General features: G+C 36.9%; 2 protein-coding genes across 4 annotated transcripts in view; both read right to left on the bottom strand.

The window, feature by feature from the left end:
* The window catches only part of zmp:0000001200 (dedicator of cytokinesis protein 9), a 115,438-nt gene extending 102,534 nt beyond the window's left edge, over window positions 1-12,904 (bottom strand). The window contains exon 1 of one of the 3 annotated variants that reach the window (XM_067409194.1): window positions 12,076-12,900. In XM_067409194.1, coding sequence (XP_067265295.1) covers window positions 12,076-12,192 — 117 coding nt within the window. In that variant the 5' untranslated portion in view covers window positions 12,193-12,900. Of the gene's footprint in view, window positions 1-12,075 lie in introns of all 3 variants that reach the window. The other 2 variants (XM_067409195.1, XM_067409196.1) reach the window with 2 other exon arrangements.
* Window positions 12,905-15,831: 2,927 nt separating this feature from the next.
* The window catches only part of LOC137035766 (FERM, ARHGEF and pleckstrin domain-containing protein 1), a 44,826-nt gene continuing 38,631 nt past the window's right edge, over window positions 15,832-22,026 (bottom strand). Inside the window, exons 22-26 of the mRNA XM_067409391.1 lie at window positions 21,575-21,684; window positions 20,072-20,247; window positions 19,887-19,994; window positions 19,648-19,799; window positions 15,832-17,549 (exon numbers count right to left, since the gene is read on the bottom strand). Of these exons, the coding sequence (XP_067265492.1) occupies window positions 17,474-17,549; window positions 19,648-19,799; window positions 19,887-19,994; window positions 20,072-20,247; window positions 21,575-21,684 (622 nt within the window). The 3' untranslated portion in view covers window positions 15,832-17,473. The remainder of the gene's footprint in view (window positions 17,550-19,647; window positions 19,800-19,886; window positions 19,995-20,071; window positions 20,248-21,574; window positions 21,685-22,026) is intronic.

The following is a 22,026-nucleotide window of genomic DNA, read 5'->3' on the forward strand; positions in this document are numbered from 1 at the left end:
ACAGTGTGTGTGTGTGTGTGTGTGTGTGTGTGTGTGTGTGTGTGTGTGTGTGTGTGTGTGTGTGTGCTTTTGTTTATATTACATTGTGGGGACCAAATGTCCCCATGATGTAATATAAACCTGAGTTCACCTACATCGTGGGGACCAGCCAGCGGTCCCCACAATGTAAATGGGTTTATAAATCATATAGAATGAGTTTTTGTGAAAAAGTAAAAGTTTGCACAGTTTCCTGTGAGGGTTAGGTTTAGGGGTAGGGGCAGGGTAGGGGGATAGAATGTACAGTTTGTTCAGTGTAAAATGCATTGAAGTCTATGGAAAGTCCCCACAATTCACAAAAACAAACATGTGTGTGTGTGTGTGTGTGTGTTAATGCCAAATATTCATGCAGGGCTTGACACATACTTTTCCCGCCCCAAACAGGTATGTAAAATCTACTGTATACTGAATAATACATGTTAAATAAAGTTAGTCTTTCCTTCCTAGCAAGTTTCCTTTTAGCTATAAGCGAGGCCGAAATACACTGGGACTTTTATTTTGAAATGCATATGCTTTACTATTGCTGGCTGCTTATTTAATGCAGAGATAAATACACACTCTTACAATCATCTACAACAGTAGGTCATGAGCAGTAAATGTGATGTATTCGCTGAATGCAAACTGTTCTAAGTTTTAAGACCTCTTAAAATGATAATTAAGACGTTTGTTATACCATTTAGGTTAGGCCTATTATATCATGATTCTGGCAGGAATCAATATATTCATGCTATAACACAGTTAGTTTTCAAGGAGGTATTCAACAGAGAGAAGCAAGCCCCTCCTCTCTCTCTCTCTTTCATTCATCTGTTATGGCTCTGTGATGTTTCTATAGCAGTGTGGATGAGCTCCAGACAGTGATCTGGGCGCTGGGCTCTTCTCCAGGACAATAACACACACTATCTAAACATTCAAATGAGTGTGACTAGTGTATCACTGATTTGAATAAGGGAAAATATTGTGGTTTGGGATATGGATCCAGCATTGCTCTTGGAATAAATCGAAGGAGTTATTGAAATGGGACAGCCTTCGCTGTGCCGCGTTCTGCCTTTGAATGCAGCCTTCGAAGGATGCAGTCTCTGAATTGGGATGCAGCTCATCATCCTTGAAACTTTTTCTCTTGACCGGTCAATGATTTGTTTATGGCAGGGATCCACAGTGACTGCATTTCACTTACATTTGCGACTAAAAACAGATATGCAAACTTAAATACCATCTAAACTTTTGGTCAACCATATAACCAAGTAAAAATCATATTTAATCCCAGAACCCCAAAAGAGAGCAATTAAACACATTTCCCCCCTAAACTGTCATTACTATAATGTGAAAATATCTTGATGTTTGATTATAGGAAGTTACAACAAATAGATGTTCTTACTTCTCACAAAGACAATGCCACGGTCACGATCACTGGAGTGCCCTTGATAGCCATCAGAGGGCACTCCACCCCAGACTACTGCCACATCAAGAAGGACTTCATTACCCATAACCCACTGCCCGGACTAATCAGCCATGACTGTTTACAGCTGTTTCTGATTATATCCTTAACCCTGCCAAAGAGTTTAGAACCCAAGAGGCGACACTCTGATCATTTTTGGGTAACAACCACTAAATGGCGCTCTGGTAGCGCGGCCGCCATTATGGGCTGAAAATACTAACTGGACCATTGAATCCTTCACATCTTACGCACCCAAATTCGGTGGATTTCACTGCCAAATCTCAAATTTCACTGCCAAATCGATAGCGCAACAGAACAGCTTTTTAAATTAAGTCACCAGTAAATTGTATGGTCCTACAGTAAATGTTGTATTGCCTTATATATGTTTTATTTTACCAGTTGTGGAATCCAACCATTCATCCATCATCCATCTGAGGTAACGTAGTTAGCCTACTTTATTGAGTATTTCCATTTTATGCAACTTTACACATTTATTAATACTAAATTAATAATTAATGAATTTAAGACCATCATGTTTAAAGTGAACAATATATTTCAGACCTAGTGAAGAAATATTAATAATATCTAGGTCTGAATTGAAATATATTGTATGTTTTAATGGATCACACTACAAACATAATGATCTTACAATACATGATGCATTGCTGTGTCCGTTATCACACAATTCTGACTTTTGGACACCTTTGGTTTAACAGACATTAGACAACACTGCAAAATCAAGCTGTTATTACTGTCCAACATTCCCAGTTTTTCTGATGCATGTCCTTAATTTAATTTCATATGTTGTATTAATTCAGTGTTTTTAAGCCTTTTCAAGAATTTTAACCCAAACTGACTGGGTTTCTAGAGAGCAAAGGTTTTGTGAAAAAAGTGGAAGACTTTAAAAAGGATTTGATGATCACTAGTGATAGTATTTTATTCTGTTTTGTCATCATTGAGGTTGGATTTCAGCTTTAATGTACATTTTGTTTTAACAAAGCAGCTGATATTGCCATAGAAACTAGTGGACTGCGACTCGCTTTCACCCCAAAATGGCGGAAACGCAGGGCTGCTGCTGGGTGCTGGTGTTGCAATGGAACGTTCTACTGAGTGTCGCTTCTTGTTAGTGTATATTCTTTGCCCCTGCCTTTAAAATCCAGTGATCAGTCACTCTTCGCTAGGTCTTGCATGTCTGTAATTGCTGCATTTCTGAGAGCTCTGTTACCCGATTCTCTTATGTCTTGGTTTTGTTTGTGTCTGCCCTGTTTGGACTGATTTGCTTATGTTTTGACCTTTTGCCTGATTTCTAAACTACGAATGTGGATTACCCTATTAATAAATATACAGCGATTGGATCCTCAACCTTGGAGCAATTTCAATACAGCCATGATGTCACAATGTAATGCATCTTAATCATAAAGAAAAATCTATTTTAAGATCCATTATGCAAAATACTTTTTCTTCAGGTTTTAGGGTGAAATATGACCTGGACTTGTTATTGACTGGTGTGATGCGGTATAAAACTGCACACACACAAGAACAGTCATTTCCATAGAGAAGGACTGTGGTCTGATAACAGTGTACTGAACTGCTACAGCAAACCACATTCAGATCAACCTGCAATCAACGACACGATCTAGACACACTGTACAGTACTGTACACACACACACACACAGGGAGTGTAAAATGTGAGAGCCAATAAAACAATTCAGATTTTATTTCCTAGTACATTTGTTAATGTTGTATGATTCTATTCATACATTTCCCGGAGTCAGCACACACTCACTTCTCATTGGCCAATGACTGACCAACACAGTTAACCCAAAGCTTGAAAGAGTCTTCATTTATACAAGCAAATAATGCTGAATTTGTTTTACCAAGAAACAGTTTTGACAGGGGAGGGTGAAATTAAAGGAAACGAGGAAAGGACAGAGAGCCTGTGGATATAATGGCTTACGCACCAGTGCTTAGGTGTGTGTGAGTGTTTAAGAGTGTGCGTAAGTGTTTGTGTTCTTGTATGCATGGTTTATGAGGACACAAATGTGTATAATGACAAGGGTATTACAACGTAAACATGGTTTATGAGGACACTTCCTGTGTCCTCGTAAACCAAATGGCTTAAAAAACATACTAAACAGTGTTTTTTTGAAATTCAAAAAAAGCAAAAAGTTTTCTGTGATGGGTAGGTTTAGGGGTAGGGGTGTGTGTGTGTTTTCCTGCAGGGTGTGAAGCCGAGACTCATCATCATCAGGAGCAGCTGTAATGTGATCTGTATGAGTGTGTTTACGAGGAAGGAAGTGCCATGGTGGAGGTCAGTCACTGAACAATGCGGCTCCAACGCTGGCAGATAGGAACCAGGATGACCAGTTCCTCATCTCCATCTCCTGCCTGATTCACTCACACAATTACAAACAGCATCACGCAGACAATAAAGCCATAACACATCCATCTTCAGATGTCATAAACACATGCTGTCTGGACAAACAGCCAGAGTTCATCAATGTCAAACAGCTGGACAACAGTTCAGCATACAATTATCCAGATACGTTTAAAAATGGTGTTTTCATCTCAAAAAGAAACACTAGCATTTTCCAAATGTTTCTCGTTTACACGGAAACATCAGAAAACATCTAAATCTTACTGCACTGGTGAAAAACAATAAAAGCTCACTGAGATGATACAGAGAGACCACACATAATAAAGTTCATTTCATTAGCAAAATATCTCACCACTTCCTAGTGCATTCAGGTCGCACTCAAACGCCAAAAACAAGTATGATCTAAAATGTTTTGCCTCATAAGGACAGCATAAATGCATACATTTTCTGTCATCTTTGCAGTAATGTAATATGAAGATTGTACAAAGTAACATTTATACTTAGCAACACTGAAAGTGAACAGCACATAGCAGCTATCAGGACTCTACGCTTACATTTCTTTTTAAGAGCACCTTCTGATCAATGACTGAAATTAACCTTCCCATTACAGTGCGACATTTGACTACTTAAATTGATTTCCTCTCTAATGAGTACTGTGAATTTGTATACATCTTTTGCCACAAACTGTTTTTCACCTACTATATATACGATTTCAGACGCAGCCGCTGTTTTTATGCATTGGTCATTGAATCATTCACTCACCCGATTCGTTCAAAAAGGCGATTCATTCATCAACAACACACCGCTGTGTGTATGCACCGAGATGTGCAGCGGCTCTGCTGTGACTTTGTTTGGATAGAGAAAAATCAGACAATGTTGTAACTAAAATGTAAGTCACTTAATGTTAAGTTTGTTTATTAAACTGTTGTACAAAATCAACAGTACATTTGCAATCGTGCTGATATTTGGTGAAAACAGCATTCTTGCTTGTGAGACATTGCTTAAAGGATTAGTCCACTTTCAAATAAACTTTTCCTGATAATTTACTCACCCCCATGTCATCCAAGATGTTCATGTCCTTCTTTCTTCAGTCGGAAAGAAATTAAGGTTTTTGATGAAAACATTCCAGGATTATTCTCCTTATAGTGGACTTCACTGGACTGGTCAAAATTACAGTTTCAGTGCAGCTTCAAAGGGCTTTAAATTATACCAGACGAGAAATAAGAGTCTTATCTAGAGAAACGATTGGTCATTTAAAATTGTTTTTTAAATGTACAGTATATGCTTTATATAAACAAATAATCACCTTCGAAGTGCTTCTGCCAAAGCTGCACTTTCATATTCTTCAAAAAGCTTACGCTGTATGTCCTATTCTACTTATGGAAAAAAATGGAACTGGTGCTGAATTCGTTCCGTAAGTTGAATAGGGAAGGTGTAGGACAGCTTTTTGAAGAATGCGAAAGTGCGGTTTTCAGCTGCACTGAAACTGTAATTTTGACCTTCAACCGTTTGGAGGCCACTGAAGTCCACTATAGGGAGAAAAATCCTGGAATGATTTCCTCAAAAACCTTCATTTCTTTTCGACTGAAGAGAGAAATCTTGGATGACATGGGGGTGAGTAAATTATCAGGAAGATTATATTTGACAGTGAACTAATCCTTTAAATATATCATATATTATCAATGTTAAAAACAAGAACTCATTCACATTTTTTGCGCCCATATCTCAAATTTTGGTGGCATTTTTGCCCCAAGCCCCTGATCATTTCGGACCCTGTTTCTGATCATCCAATATCTGAATCTCTTATTTACACCATGTCTTTGTTTGTTTTAATGCGAGGATTCGCGAGCGTGCAAAACACTGGACAAGAACTCCAGCGTTTTGAGCGATGAGTGAATTCTGACTAACTTAAAAACCTCTGATTGGCCACTGCGTTCCAGAAATCAACAGATACATCTGTGATTGGCTACACTGCTCTGCTCAACGCTGCAAAAACATGTTGTGAATAGAAACCTTTGATGCTCTCTAGAGCGCAAAGATAAATACGCACTAGATCGTTTCGCTAATATGCTATTATTGGTTTCAGCTGAGGAAGTAGCCTCTAGCACCCCTACAGAACCGGGCCTTATCGGGCCAGTCGCACTGGCGGCGTTTGGAGAGTGTTTTAGTCCCAGTGTGGGCAGAAGGCCAAAACATGGAGAAAAGATGCGATTTCAAATATGGATGCTGTAGTGCAAGCTAAAATTACTAGTAACCAGACATTTACCCAGATAACTTCATCACAGGCTAGTTAAGCACACATGTGTGTTGGTGGTGCCATCAGTCAGCTGTGTGTGTGTGTTTTAGGTGAGTGAAACGTGTAGATTTATAACTTGAAGACGAAGCAAAACATGGATGATTTCAGCACACTGAAAATGCTTGATTAAAATACATGCCGTTTATTATTATGACATCATATATTTGATTTGCCAACACAGAGTTCATTTAAGTGAGGCTTATATATAAACTGCTAATGAATGTTGGGGGTAAACATAACCCTTCAAGCAACTGTGTGCTTTTGTTTTCCAGAGCCACTAAGAGTGCCTAATGCCTACCTGAACAAAGTCCATGATTACTCAAAAGCACAAAAATCCAGTCTGAAGATCTGACTATAGTGCACAGCAGAAATTAACCCCAGGTGTTTTATTAGTAGTAGTGCTCATTACAACTATAGAGTGCAACAGTCGGGTTCAGGAAGTAAAAATCCCAATCGTTTTCTCCATAGGGGAATGATATTTAACGATTGCTAAAAGATATGTTAAGCTACGAGATTGTTAAAGGAATATGCCGTCAGTCTGCAATAAAGCTGAGCCACATTTAAAGACTCGACATGATTCTTTGGACTTGATCCAAAAGCAACCTAGCAACACCCTGGCAACCACTCACAACACCCTAGCATTGTGGCGCAGAGTTTTGCACAGGCACACACCACTTGCAAAAATTCGGTTTCATGTTTTGAAACACAAAACTCTACTCATATCTACTTGAAGACATCAAAGAGGAGGATTTTGAAATCAATCCCACAGTCCAGAGTGGGTTAGACTGAATCAAACCGGACACCTGATTCATGATGAAATGCAAAATGAATACAGCCACACTTAGAGTTTACACGCCTAAACGCATATCTGTGGGTCCAACACACAATACATTTGTGTTCAGAGGCCTGTCAGAGCACAAACCATGCAAACGTGACACAATCTAGCCTTTATTCTGTAAACACAGAGTGTCATTTCATTTGTATGTACATGTATAATGCAGGAATGTAAGCGTGTGTGAACTCAGCGGAGTTACACACACATTCTTGGCCCACCATGCGCTTCATTGAGACGAGAGTTTTGATCATCAGATCAGAGCATTCTGGGATTAGCCTGTGTTCAGAATGAAAGTCTAGCATTCTGCACACTCTATAATGCCTTATGCTTTTAAGTAGTGTGTGAAACATGCTACATTGCTGTCACATGACTTCAGGGCATGGGATGTTTAATTCAGCCAACAGAGTCCAGTTACCATCATGGAAACAATACACTTTGCGAATTACATGTACAAATGTAGAGATGAGCGATATTAGAAATGTAACAGTGAGTAGAAATGTTGGATTATTGTCTCTGTTGTGGTTATACTCTCATATATGATGATGCAGTATTGTGTTGTCATGAATGTTCATCCTTTCTGTAGACTGGTGTTTTAAAATGAGGAGACAAAGTCATCACTTTTTTTATATATCAAATGCACATTTATGTCCCTGTTACACTTAATGTTCTGGTTAAATAAACATTGCATAAAAAAAGAGACCAAATACAATTCTATTTTGTATTTCTACGCTAATTGTGTAATGTTCTATTTATTAAAACCAAGTTTAAATTTCATCATATTAGTGTTTGTTACGCATTTTTACATTTATTCCAAAATAACTAAAGGCAGTAACAATTTAAACAATATATTTTATTTATGAACTAATGATCAGCTTTTCTTTTTAATAGTCATCTTATTTTCATCAAGCTTGTAGACATGAAGATGTACCTTTAATTTCACCATGCTGATTGCTCACTAAAAACCTCCACAGTCATCATGTGTTGAAGCCATTTCAAGTTTGGTTTTGACGTGTCATGAAGCAGTGATATCCGAGAGTTGTGTAGTTACTTTTTGTTGTGTAGTCTTTCCATTAACTGTTGACATTTAGGCCGATTCGAGAATGCACACAAAATCAAGAGGCGGGATTTATCACACAAACCAATCATTTCCAACCATAACTGATCTCTAATCATAGCGTGATGGAGGCATTGTCTCCTCTCATGTGACTTTAACCCATTCATTCTCAATTACCCCCACTAAACCCACCGCACACTTTAGGGGGTCATTGTACACTATGTTGCGGAAGATTTTTAGGCGTCAGTCGAATGCATATGGCTGTCACGCTGAAAGTTCATTATTTTACTTTATAAAGTTTTAAATGAGGATATTTCTCTCATACAAACGCATGGATTCACTTCAGAAGGCCTTTATTAACCCCCCAGATGGATGCACTTTCTTGGGCTTCAAAATCTCATCCTCGATTCACCACATTATAAAGTTTGTAAGAGCCAGGATATTTTTAATATATCTTTGATTGTGTTTGGCTGAAAGAAGATAGTCATATACACCTAGGATGGGTAAATCATGGGGTAATTTTCATTTTTGGGTGAACCTTTTAAATGCTCCTCAAATACACACAAAGCAACATGTTCTCCAACTAATATGCTTATATAGGTCGTTTATCACTTCCCTGAAATACGACCCGTAGGAGCATTTGCTAAAGTTACGCCCCAATCGACGACAGGACACTTTCATTTTAATGCATTGTTCCCTTTTATCTGCGTCATATTTCGGGTTTTGCGTAGTTCAGTTGGTAGAGCATTGCAATAACAATATGCAATCATGTGATCATGCAATCATGGGTTCGATCCCAGAGAGCGCATGTGCTCATAAAGAGTGTATGCACTATACATCACTAAGGGTAGGTTTAGGGATGGGGAAGGTGTAGTCGTTAATAAAGAAATGAGTTTTGCTAAATGGAAATAGGAGAAATGGTATAAGAAGTCCACACATTGCATTTAAATCAACACGCATTTTGATTGGTAACGACAGTCATTTCATGACAACAGACGTAACACGGCACTGTCGTTATTTTTATGCCAGCTAGAGGGCGCATGACTTTAAAACGTAAATATAGGTCACAATAAGGTGCTGGAACCTTTTTTTGAGGACAATCTCACACAAAGTCATGTCAAAATGCCTGTTGGCCCAATTATTCACATAAACACAATTGGCCACTTGTATCTTTGTTCTATTCTATGTAGGATATTTGTCCTTTTGCTTTTTATTAGTTTATTTGTTCTTAATTTAATATTGACTGTTTATTTGCATTCAATAAGCTTGATAACTTAGTTTGGCTAGTATTAGGTTTTGCTGTGGTGTTGAAATTGGACTGGAGAATTGTGAAATTTCACTGTTATCTATCATTCTGACATTGTAACAACCTTATTTTTAGGGCTGTCAAACTATTAATCACGATTAATCGCATACAAAATAAAAGTTTGAGTTTGCCTAATATATGTGTGTGTACTGTGTGTAATTATTATGTAAATATAAATGCAAATTAATGTATATATTTAAGAGAAATACGTTATTTATGTACAAAATATTTTTAATATATAATATAAATTATATAAAAAATATAAATAAATACATACACTTGTAAATATTTCTCAAATATATACATGAACGTGTTTGTATTTATTAATTACACACAGTACACTCACATATATTAGTCAAACTCAAACTTTTATTTTGTATGCGATTAATCGTTTGACAGCCCTACTTACTTTAAAGTAAAAATAACTATCATGATTGTGGGATACAATAATTCAAACACACTCTCATGTAATCTTAAATTTAAAGGGGGTTTTCACAGCGATGCAGACATTTTTTCTAAGTAAAGAACATTTTAACAATCTGAGAAACCTATTAAGAACCTTTTGTGAAGTGGAAAGTTTCCACAGATATTAAAGGTTCTTCATGAAACCACTGCCAATAAAGAACCTTTATTTTATGAGTGTGGCAATTGTAACTATTTTACACTTTGGCGAATTGGTGGCTAATTCGTATTCATTTTGTATGATCTCATCTGATTTGGCGATTAGGTTTAAAGGTGGACATTCTACCTCACGCTTCTTCTCATGTTTCTGTACGCATCAAATTCATACGAAACCACCAACTCATAAACAAATGATGTTTTCTCATGAGATCAGGCTGATATTTTACTCATTGTGCTCTGCTGCACTGCACATCTTGGCAAATGTCATTCCAGTATTCAGTGCGTACAGAAACCGTACATACTGCACACAGTATGCATACCACATAAACCATAGTATACTAGTATGTATTCTGCACACCGCCTTAAACAGCTTGTGAGCTGCTGGTTAAGAAACAAAAGTTGAGTTTCAGTGACTCATTCACACAAGTCTGGACTCAAATCACGTCCTGTTGGGTTAAGAGGGAACACCTGAAATGTGCAACTTAGTAATTAAGTAGTCATTTAGCTGAGGCTTTTATCCAAAGCGACTTACAGCGCAGGGTCAGTCCCCTGAGGTTAAGATTCTTACTCAAGGACATACAGGAGACAGTTCAGGGCTCAACTCTCGTGGGATTTAAACCAAACATCTTTAAGTACAGATCTTTAGCCACTACATCACACCGAGACGTCCGCTCAAACTGCCCTCCAGAAATACACTGCCTCTGTCACATCCTCTCCGTAATACACAAATAATAAATCACACCGAGGAGCGACCACTAGTGTTTCTGACTCTCTTTGCCTGGCAACGGGTTGGATGAAGTCTATTTCTGTATCCAAAAGATGTGAAAGGAAAGTTGGAACCATCATTCAGGATAATAACACACACACACACAACAAAGCATTTATTACTTTTTCCTACAAACAGACTTAGTCCATGAACTAATTAGTAATAAAGGGTTAGTTCACACAAAAATGAAAATAATGTCATTTATTACTCACCCTCATGTCGTTCCACACCCGTAAGACCTTCATTCATCTTCTGAACACAAATTAAGATATTTTTGATGAAACCCTCCATAGGGAGCAATGACACTTCCTCTCTCAAGATCCATTAATGTACTAAAATCATATTTAAATCAGTTCATGTGAGTACAGTGGTTCAATATTAATATTATAAAGCGACAAGAATATTTTTGGTGCACCAAAAAAAAAACAAAATAACGACTTATATAGTGATGGCTGATTTCAAAACACTGCTTCAGGAAGCATCGGAGCGTAATGAGTCAGTGTATTGAATCAGTGGTTCGGAGCGCCAAAGTCACGTGATTTCAGCGGTTTGGCGGTTTGACACGCGATCCGAATCATGATTCGACACACTGATTCATTTGTGCTCTGAAGCTTCCTGAAGCAGTGTTTTGAAATCGGCCATCACTATATAAGTCGTTATTTTGTTTTTTTGGCGCACCAAAAATATTCTCGTCGCTTTATAATATTAATATTGAACCACTGTACTCACATGAACTGATTTAAATATGATTTTAGTACATTAATGGATCTTGAGAGAGGAAATGTCATTGCTGGCTATGGAGGCCTCACTGAGCCATCGGATTTCATCAAAAATATCTTAATTTGTGTTCTGAAGATTAACGAAGGTCTTACAGGTGTGGAACGACATGAGGGTGAGTAATTAATGACATTGTTTCCATTTTTGGGTGAACTAACCCTATAAGTAAAAATATTATTTAAAAAAATCCTCTCTCAGAGGCCACATAAACAACCGCCTGCATTGATGCCTGATGACTTCTTCATCTAAAGAGTTAAATCAGTAAAAAAAACAAAAAAAAAAAACTAATTAACCACTGCTGTCATGCATTTGAGTCTTCACAAGGAGTTTTTCTTCCAATACAGTGGAAAACTGGTGTATGTGACATGACATTGACATCAAATCAGCCAGATACAATAGCAAATCACTGGTTAATCTTATGTTTTATCCAAAGTTTCACTTATGACACCAGGGTCAGCCCTTTACAGTTATCTAGCGTCTTATGCTTATGACTGAGGTTCGAACCCACAACCTTCTGGTTTCACTTTCAGCTGTTAACCACTACACCACAGCACAGACGGGCGATACTCACCACCAGCACCGAGGTCCTGACCGCCTCCGACACGCTCTGCCGCAGCTCCGCCGCCGTGCCCGGTTTACTGAGCCCGCGGGTGAATCTGCGCGTCTCCACATGAGTCGGGACTGACATTTCTGTCTACAAACTTTCATTAATTTCTATCAGACTGTTAAATAAATAAATTAAAAACACTCAAAGTCCGTTTTCTCCGCGGTCCCGAGTACAAGCGCGCACCTTTGCGAGTGTCCGAGATATAAAACTCCTTCTTAAAATCCCTCTGCTAGTCCAGCCGTGAACTCTCATGTTCAGATGAACGCGACAGATCCTTTAGTCCGTATTCCCAGAGGTTTGTAGTCTCCTGGAAGTTCTGGCGGTCTAAATGAAGCACTTCCCCGTGCTGTCATGCTCTCGTGTCCGTGTGTTTGTGGAAGGTTTAACACACACGCCGCTGAAATCAGGCGTAATCCCGTCGCCTCTGAGCTCCCTCCCCTGTGCAGATAGCGCGCTTACCAATTCTACTACGACGCAGTCTTGCTGCTTAATATTCATGAGCGATATCAGTCGGAAAGTTCACAGAAACCTCATCCCAACTATTACTCATGAATGATAGGAACGGTAACGTGCCCGAGAATACATTCACGACCATAGTAGGAATCGTTAATTCGCTACAGCGACTGGTCTTTAGTTAAATAGCAATACATAATGCTGAATACAGTGGATTCACATCATTCCACAAGTCAAAGGGCATTCAGAGACAGAACTATAGTTACAGGTTCACTTTCATCGGTCTCTCATGTCAGCAGTAATACAGGGTAATCTCAGCGGGAGGCGAAACCTGCGTGAAATCCCATTAGAGGAGCGCTTTACACGACACCGGAGAACGGGAGGAAATCCTCTCTGCTAACAGCACCAGCTGGCGTGTGTTAGTGGAACTCTGACTACCTTATGACGTGTTTGTTTGTTTGTTTGTTTGTTTGTTTGTTTCATCGTCATCATCGAACTTTATTACAGACTCAAGGTCCAAATTAAAATCAGACAATACTAAAATTCAACAGCAAACACAAACAGAAAGAAAAATAAAAGAATATAAATGAATAAATAAATAAATAAGAGTAAAGATTAGATTTAGAATTAGATTAGATTCTAATTAGATTAGAATTTTTCAACATCATAATTTTTAGTGCTGTCAAATTATAAAAAATTGTAATCTAATTACTTAGCCTAGATGATGTGGCGATTAATTAATAGCCTAATTCATTAAAAATTTATCGCGCATCAAACTTGGCTGAAAAATGACCCATAAAGTCATTATTGTGTTAAATGAGCAAAGCATCAAATAGACATTTCAAAAGGTAGCTTTAGAAAGAAATACATATCTTTTTTATTATTATTATTCAACAGAATTTATTACACAAAATTTTCTGCTTCAAGTTTAATGACCCTGAGAGTGATTCATATTTGGGTGAACTATAGCTTATCTTTAAAGGGTTTTTTATTGATATTGAAATATGATTTTTATAGGTGGTGGTAAATGTTTAAATGAGTAAGTCATTGAATCATTCATTCATTCAATTAATCTAAAATACAGATTCATTCAGTATTATATTGTGCTCGTTACCCGTGATACTGCTTACCTATATCAAGATAAATATGAGACAAAAACTCATACAGGGGCATTTTAGCCCTGATATCTTGAATTTTAGGAGCATTATAATTAGGCTTCATCACAGTGAGTTGTTGCCCCGCTTCATGTTCGTCATCAATCAATATGAAACGTCAGATGATCTACGTAGGTCTGGGGCGGGGCGGGGCGTTAAATGCATTAATAATTTTAACGCATTGGCTATTTTTTTCCCGTAAATAATTAGGCTAATTAAGTTAATGCGTTAAAACGACAGCCCTAATTTATATATATATATATATATATATATATATATATATATATATATATATATATATATAATTGTGTGAGATTATATAATGACATTTCTTATTTTTGGACAGAAACAACAACAAAAGAATTGATTCTGAATTAAAATAACCTAAATAATGGTCTTTTAAAACAGCCTTCAGATAATGAGAAACATATATAAATAAATTATTTTAAAGGGGTCATGAATTGAGACATCAACTTTTCCTTGAGCTTTTGATATATAAGAGGTACAATAAGAATATCCTGTAAGTTTCAGAATGGAAAACGTCCTTTCATGGTCCAATAAAAGCTTTTATTGACACCAGATCCAGCGAACGACTGATCCTGGAATGTGTCTATAGATGAAACTCCGCCTCCACAGAAGAAATCAATGCCTACTTCATCATTGCATCATTAGCCCCGCCCACTGGTGTGTGAGTGAGATAAGGAGGAGAGAAGAGCGATGCAGGACTAAAATAACATTACCTTTCAAAGGATCCTAATGCAGGAATATGGTTATTTATTTTCAGTTGAGCTTTATTTATTTGTATTCGGTTCATTTCACTGTGGATTCTTTGGTAAATCAATCACATTTCAGCGCAGGCAAACAGACTTTTACGATATGGACTCGACAGTAATGCAACAACATGTCAGTAACTGTGTTCATTCTGATATTAATGATTCATGTACAGTCACATGATCTTTATCTGTGTGTCAGTAAATCAAACCAGTGACTAAATGCTCAACTTCAGCTTGTTTCTTCGTTATTTAAACGGTGATTAAATTATATATAGAAAGCGATCAAAGAACGCTCCCTTTACAATCGCTGGAGCTGTCAATCAAACAGAGTGAGTTTATCAGTGACTGAGTTCTGGACTCGAGCCAAAAGTCCTGTTTTATTCAACAAATCTTTCAGTAATGTCACATTTGCACTGATAGTGAAGATGAAAGCATTCGTTAGTGTGCAGAAATTGAGTTGAATGACGAGATCACTGCTTTCATGAGCTCAACAACATGTCTGTGATCAACTACAATCTTCATCACTGCAACCTTTCATGCCACGATTTAAATATAACGCCACAGATCTACATGTAAAGCAACACCTTTCACGATTAGTTAACCTTGAGAGCTGTAATAGTAAAAACATGTTAAAAGAGAGAGTAATACTTGGATATTTTCATATGCAAATATGTCAGCCAATCACATCAGTGGGCGTTTACACTGAAGTCTCACACAGACACGCCCCTTAAAACAGAGCGTTCAAATCAGGGTACGAAAAATGCCTTTTATTTCTAAATTATGACAATTTTTGATGTAAGAATCAGCATACTAACATTATAAGTGCACCTCAGGAAACGCAGTTCACGACCCCTTTAATATTTTAATATGGATATTTAAATATATATAATATTAAAGCATTCATTATTTTATCTTTAATTAATAATTTTATATAATTGTGATTTATGATTTTTATCCTCTGTGACATTTCCAATTTTTGGAGAGAAAAAAGAATGGATTGTTTCTGATTTTATATTCACTAAATAGGCTGTTGGGTGGTTAAATAATGGTCTTGTAAAACAGCTTACAAATAATGAGAAAAATATTAAATTATCTTAATATTTTAATATGAATATTTTTTTTTTTTTTCGAAATGCCTGTTTGACAGAGATGTGCACCTCTCTCTCTTCCATATTTACAAAATCTTAGTTATTGAAGAATCATAAATATCATCTATTGTTGTATTTTATGGCACATACATGATGTGTTTATAGAGCTATATAAACTTGTTTTCCTCTGCTCTATTCTGGGTTAAGTGACCTCAGTGCTGATGTAACGCTGCCCTCTGCTGGCCAGTGTAATGAAGAAAGAGCACACAGAAAAGTCAAGCGGTTTCTGGAATGAGGTTTTATTGCTTTCATTTCCAATAAACTCTCTCTCCTCCTCTCTCTCCTTTCATTTGAGCAGTGCTTGGGCCTTATGAAACTAAAACATCATGTTTATATGCACATTTTAAAGCTGTGCTTCTTCTGTGGACTAAACTAGCCTGTAATATACAGTTGTGGCTCATTACATACTGAATCTATGGGTGAAGGTTGCTTAGTTTGGTGAAAATTATATTCCTAAAATGACAGTGAGGGGTGTCAATCTTCTCACAGCTTTGAATAACAAAATATCCTCTCTTCTTCAATATCAAATGCTACATGGTGATGGAAATAAATGCTGTAGCGTAAAATAACATTTGTCTGTTATGCTCTTAATGGCACTTTAACACTATAAATATAAGCTCAGTAAAGTTCATATATTTTATACCTTGCCTCTAAATCCTCAATGCCTTTTCATTATTGACCATTCAATCCAATATGGAAACGAACAGAAATACCCCAAGTGGTTTTGGCACATTGGCTTCTGGAACCCGACATGGTTTCAGCTGAAGTCTAAAGCATAGAAACATAGAAATCTGTACTATAAAAACCATGGCACTGAAATGATCCGCCTCCTTTTAGAGGCAACAAGTGACACTTACGGCTTACGCTTACAATTAAACATCGCTTACAAAATGAGATTCTGTAAAAGCCCGGTAAAAAAATGCAGGAAATGCTTGTTCGTGATGTTCTTTACACTAGAGGACAAAAAGCAAACATTAAAAAGCACCTGTGTGTTCATGGGGAAAGTCACGAGATTAAAGGGGAATTCCACCTCTCTTCATCTCTGAGCCTTTATTAACACTTTCAGTTTCTCGAGATAATGACTTCAGTACGTCAACACGTGCTACAAATAAATGCGCTAATAAACCTCATGTCATATTCAAACCCAGCATAATCATGAACATAGCACCTTGAAATATTTGAGGCCGTTTTCTGAAATCCATAATGCAGTTTAAGTGAGAATCTCGATGGAGATTTGGAGGCACCTTTTATCCAAAGTGCAAGTACAATGATGGTACTGGAGTGTGAAATCCTCCACGATCTGTCCTGTTTTACTCTCTGACTTTCTCCTCTTACAAATAAAGGCTCGTTATTGGCAGTGAAGGTTCCATTAAGAATCCATGGAACCTTTTCATTGGACAAAAGGTTCTTTATATATTTAAATGTTCTAAGAAAGAGTGGTTCTTTTAAGAACTGATCACTGAAAGGTTCTTTGGGGAACCAGAAATGGCTCTTCTATGGCATCACTGGGGGAAAAAACCCTTTTGGAGCCTTTATTTTTAAGAGTGTATAATAAAACTTTAATGCCACTGATGGAGCTTAAGTTAGCAAAATTACAAATGATATTAATATGAGGCTGATATCTGAGCGAGTGGTGACATTCCCCTTTAACGTCATGTTATGTAACACTGTTATTTAAAAAAGAAAGTCAGTCACCAAAGTGACATTGTCATAAAACACACACACACACACACACACACATTGAGATGGCTGCATGGGTCTGTTGGCTTGTGTTGTTTTCTGTCCCGGTCACATGGCAGTTTCTGTGGGGTTCAGACGGCAGGCTCTATGCGGCTCAGTCCGGTTCTGTCCGGTTCAGATAGCGGGTTCTGCTGGCAGAGACTGTGGCACTTCTGATCACCGTCATCCATCTACACACAGACGAAAATACTCCAGCATTACATCTTCTGCAGGTAAAACACAGTCATCTCAAAAGGAATCTGTGCAATCAGGAATTTGGAGAGTGAAGTGTTCCCCATCAGATTCATGTGTGAGCTCTGAACATGTGAACGTGAGCTCTGAGTCAGAACTGCTGCATTCATTGCTTCGCCAAAACCGCACTTTCGTATTCTTCAAAAAGCTTAAGCTGTGTGTCCTACGCCTTCCCTATTCTACTTATGGAAAGAACGCGGCTCCAGTTCCATTTTTTCCACAAGTAGAATAGGGAAGGCGTAGGACATATAGCGTAAGCTTTTTGAAGATTATGAAAGTGTGGTTTTGGCAGAAGCACTTCGAAGGTGATCATTTGTTTATATAAAGCATATACTTTTAAAATTTTTTTTTTAAATGACCAATTGTTTCTCTAGATAAGACTCTTATTTCTCGTCTGGTATCATTTAAAGCTCTTTGAAGCTCCACTGAAACTGTAATTTTGATCTTCAACCGTTTGGAGGCCATTGAAGTCCACTATAAGGAGAATAATCCTGGAATGTTTTCATCAAAAACCTTAATTTATTTCAACTGATGAAAGAAAAACATGAACATCTTGGATGACATGGGGGTGAGTAAATTGTCAGGAAAATTTCATTTGAAAGTGAACTAATCCTTTAACCGTAAAACTGTTGCTCAATTAAACGCAGTCACATAAACTCTGCTAATATTTTCCACACTGCACAAGAAAATAATAATATTTACTGCACAATGGGAACAATATGTCTGGTAGTTATAGTCCTCCTGGATGCTGATTGGTCAATACAGTGTTCCGGCTGTGCTAAAATACACAATATGATAATAATAACAGCTGTGAGACAGAATATCTAATGTGTTTATCACTGCGCAGCACCCACAGAGATCATATAATAACCAAACATTAGTAATATTACATTACATTATATTGTTTTTTTTTATCAGTTTGTCTAAAAGCAATAAAAACCTTTTTTAAGATTATTTTGTAGTGTTGATGTGCAGAAGACATACTGACTACAGAAATTATTATGGGTTTTATTAATTTTTCTGCTGTTTTTTTAGTACTTAACAACTTAAAATGATATCAAAACCTGGTCTTTTTCTTTCTTTTACTTTAATATTATATCTTCACAGTAAAAAACAAAAGTTTTAAAGTTGTAAAAATGCAAAATATTATATTGACATTCAGTAACATTTTGGCTAATGTCTAAATGAAATATGTTGATTAAGTATATGGCCTTCATAATTAACATTGAAAATTAATATTTAGTAACACTAAATCTAGGGTTCAATTCTCACTATTAACTTGTCACTTATAGTTAATAAGCATATTATTAGGATATTGGTTGTTTATTAGTACTTATAAAGCAGTTATTAATGTCTTATTCTGCATGAACTTATTCTACATCCCTTAATCCTCCTAATACCTAAACTCAACAACCTTACTAACTATTAATAAGCAGTAAATTAGGAGTTTATTGAGGCAAAAGTCAGTTAATAGTGAGAACTGGACCCTAAACTAAAGTGTGCCCAAATATTTTGGTGATACTTTATTTTACAGTGTCCTTATTAAATATGTTGTATGTACTTACAGTAGTAATAACAGTATATGATGCATAATTACAAGCAACTAATCCTAAACCAAACACTAATCCTTTATTAAGAGCATGTAGTTAATTAATATTACTCACTACTTAATTGTAGCAAGGAAATATAAACATTTTCACTCAAAATTAAGTGTAACCAATATGTTTTCTTAATATTAAATCAAAATTTAAGGGTTGAACCAAACCATGAATATCATTTGATAAAAAATAATGTTTACACTTTCTTAATTATACAAATAAGTACTAATATGAATGAACAACGTGTTTATATATGTTTAAGATTCAGTTTAGATTCATGTGAGTATGCATCATTCACTGCTATTACTATAGGAAGTACATGTGTAACAAAGACACAGCAAAATAAAGTGTTACCAAACTAATACACTGATCAGTAAAAACTCTGTGTATTTTACTAGATTCACTGTATCTCTTTGTAAAATACAGAATTGTGCAATACCTTTCGAAAAAGTACTGACTCTCAGTTCTGAAGAAATAGACGTGAGATTTGAAGTGCAGTTTGAAGACGTGATCCTTATGGATGTTTTCAGACTCTCCAGCATCTGTGACGGAGTAACCCAACAACGGCAGACTGGCCAGAGGAAACTCGTCCTTACAGAGAGAAATGAGCGTGAGTCCAGATATTTCACACATTCCCTGAGACACAGAAAGCGAAGTGTGTGTCTGTCGACGCTTTACCTCGTGTGTTTTGTAGAAGAACAGGGTGAAATTGGTGAAAACCACCCAGAGTTTCTGCCAGCCGTTGCTGTTTTTGAACTTTCTGAGCAGATTTCCTGAGAGCTTGTTCTGTCAGACACAGAGAAGTTGATGAAGAGCTATAATGAATTCATTACACTTCTCACACTCAAGATTGATACCGGTACCTCCGTCGCTATGCTGAAGTCCAGCATGGAAACGCTGGTGTTGCGATGCCAGCACACGTGTGCCGTGGTGTTGCCGCGGTGAAGCGTGTTTGCTGAACTGTTGCCATGACACGGCAAAGATGTTTGAGACCCACAAACATCATCCTCTGACTCCACTTCAGACGCCCCTGAGGATGCTGGAAAAGCAATAACTATATCCTGAGACACAGCATTTTCCATAATTTTCACATCCATCAGAGAATATTAATGAAATAACAGGCCATTTAAGAGACACACTTGACGACACTTTTTAAGTGCACTTTGTAACAAGGTCAAATAATAATTAAATACTTTTACTAAAGTACATTTTAAATCATTATGTTGTAATAATCTTTAAAGAAGTACACTTATTTTGATGTGTTGACTAACATACTAAAGCACATGGAAAGTACCTGATTATAATTTTGACTGTAGTGTGTTATTCAATGTTACATTTAAAGTTAATATATGCAACTTCATCATTATAAATGTTTAATTACAAGTGCATTCAAACACATGACATACAAGTTTCAATAGAAATGCCATTAAAGTATATTTTAGTTTATCATAAATGTTTGTCATTTATGTTCATTCAGCTACACTTTAACCATATTTTAAAGACAACAGAAGCAATTATGAAATTATATTATATACTCCTACTTAATTCCTAATTCCTACTTAAGTGGGTCAAAAAAGCACTCAAGATTTCAGCTGATAGCATTTAATATAAAGTTAAACTACATTACATCTTTATTTATTTTCAATTAACAAAAACTAAAATTTAGTAGGAAAGGTACAGAATGTGTGATCTGATCATACAGTGGGTACGGAAAGTATTCAGGCCCCCTTAAATTGTTCACTGTTTGTTATATTGCAGTCATTTGCTAATTTTTTTTCCTCATTAATGTACACACAGCACCCCATATTGACAGGAAACACAGAATTGTTGACTTTTTTGCAGATTTATTAAAAAAGAAAAACTGAAATATCACATGGTCCTAAGTCTTCAGACCCTTTGCTGTGACACTCATATATTTAACTCAGGTGATGTCCATTTCTTCTGATCATCCTTGAGATGGTTCTACACCTTCATTTGAGTCCATCTGTGTTCGATTATACTGATTGGACTTGATTAGGAAAGCCACACACCTGTCTATATAAGACCTTACAGCTCACAGTGCATGTCAGAGCAAAGGAGAATCATGAGGTCAAAGGAACTGCCTGAAGAGCTCAGAGACAGAATTGTGGCAAGGCACAGATCTGGCCAAGGTTACAAAAAGTGTTTGCTGCACTTAAGGTTCCTAAGAGCACAGTGGCCTCCATAATCCTTAAATGGAAGACGTTTGGGACGAACGTTAGGAAAAAAATTAATGAGGAAAAATAATGAACTTAAATGATTTTAATTAACAAATAACTGCAATATAACAAAAAGTGAAAAATTTAAGGGGGTCTGAATACTTTCCGTACCCTTTGTATGTCACTTACAGACATCCTTGCTGGGAGTCAGCAGGTCAGAGGTCGGTCCGTCAGACTCTTCAGCCATGTCGACCGCCATCTTTAAATCCTCCATCCATTTCTCCATTTCTGACTCTGAACTACAAGAGACAAGAAACCTCAATGTGTTTTAATTCATTCATCAAATATGGATGTCTAACACTCCTCCATCCACTGAAGAAACTGTGCTGGAGCGATCATTTACAAATGTGTGAACGATTGTCACAGATGCGATGTGAGATTTTATAAAATTACTACACAGTTGACTTGCTTTCTATTACTGTACTGGGGTGCGTTTCCCAAAAGTATTATAGTTATAGTTCATCAATTCTGTTGCCCGAAACCATAGTTCCATTCCTGGCGCAAAGTTGTGCTGTGTGGTTAAAACTACAGCTCTCCACCTCTGGTCAAAGCATTTCTTCTTAGAATGAAATGCTCCTAGT

This window comes from Chanodichthys erythropterus, chromosome 14 (genome assembly GCF_024489055.1).
Source record: "Chanodichthys erythropterus isolate Z2021 chromosome 14, ASM2448905v1, whole genome shotgun sequence".
Classification (NCBI taxonomy): Eukaryota; Metazoa; Chordata; class Actinopteri; order Cypriniformes; family Xenocyprididae; genus Chanodichthys; species Chanodichthys erythropterus.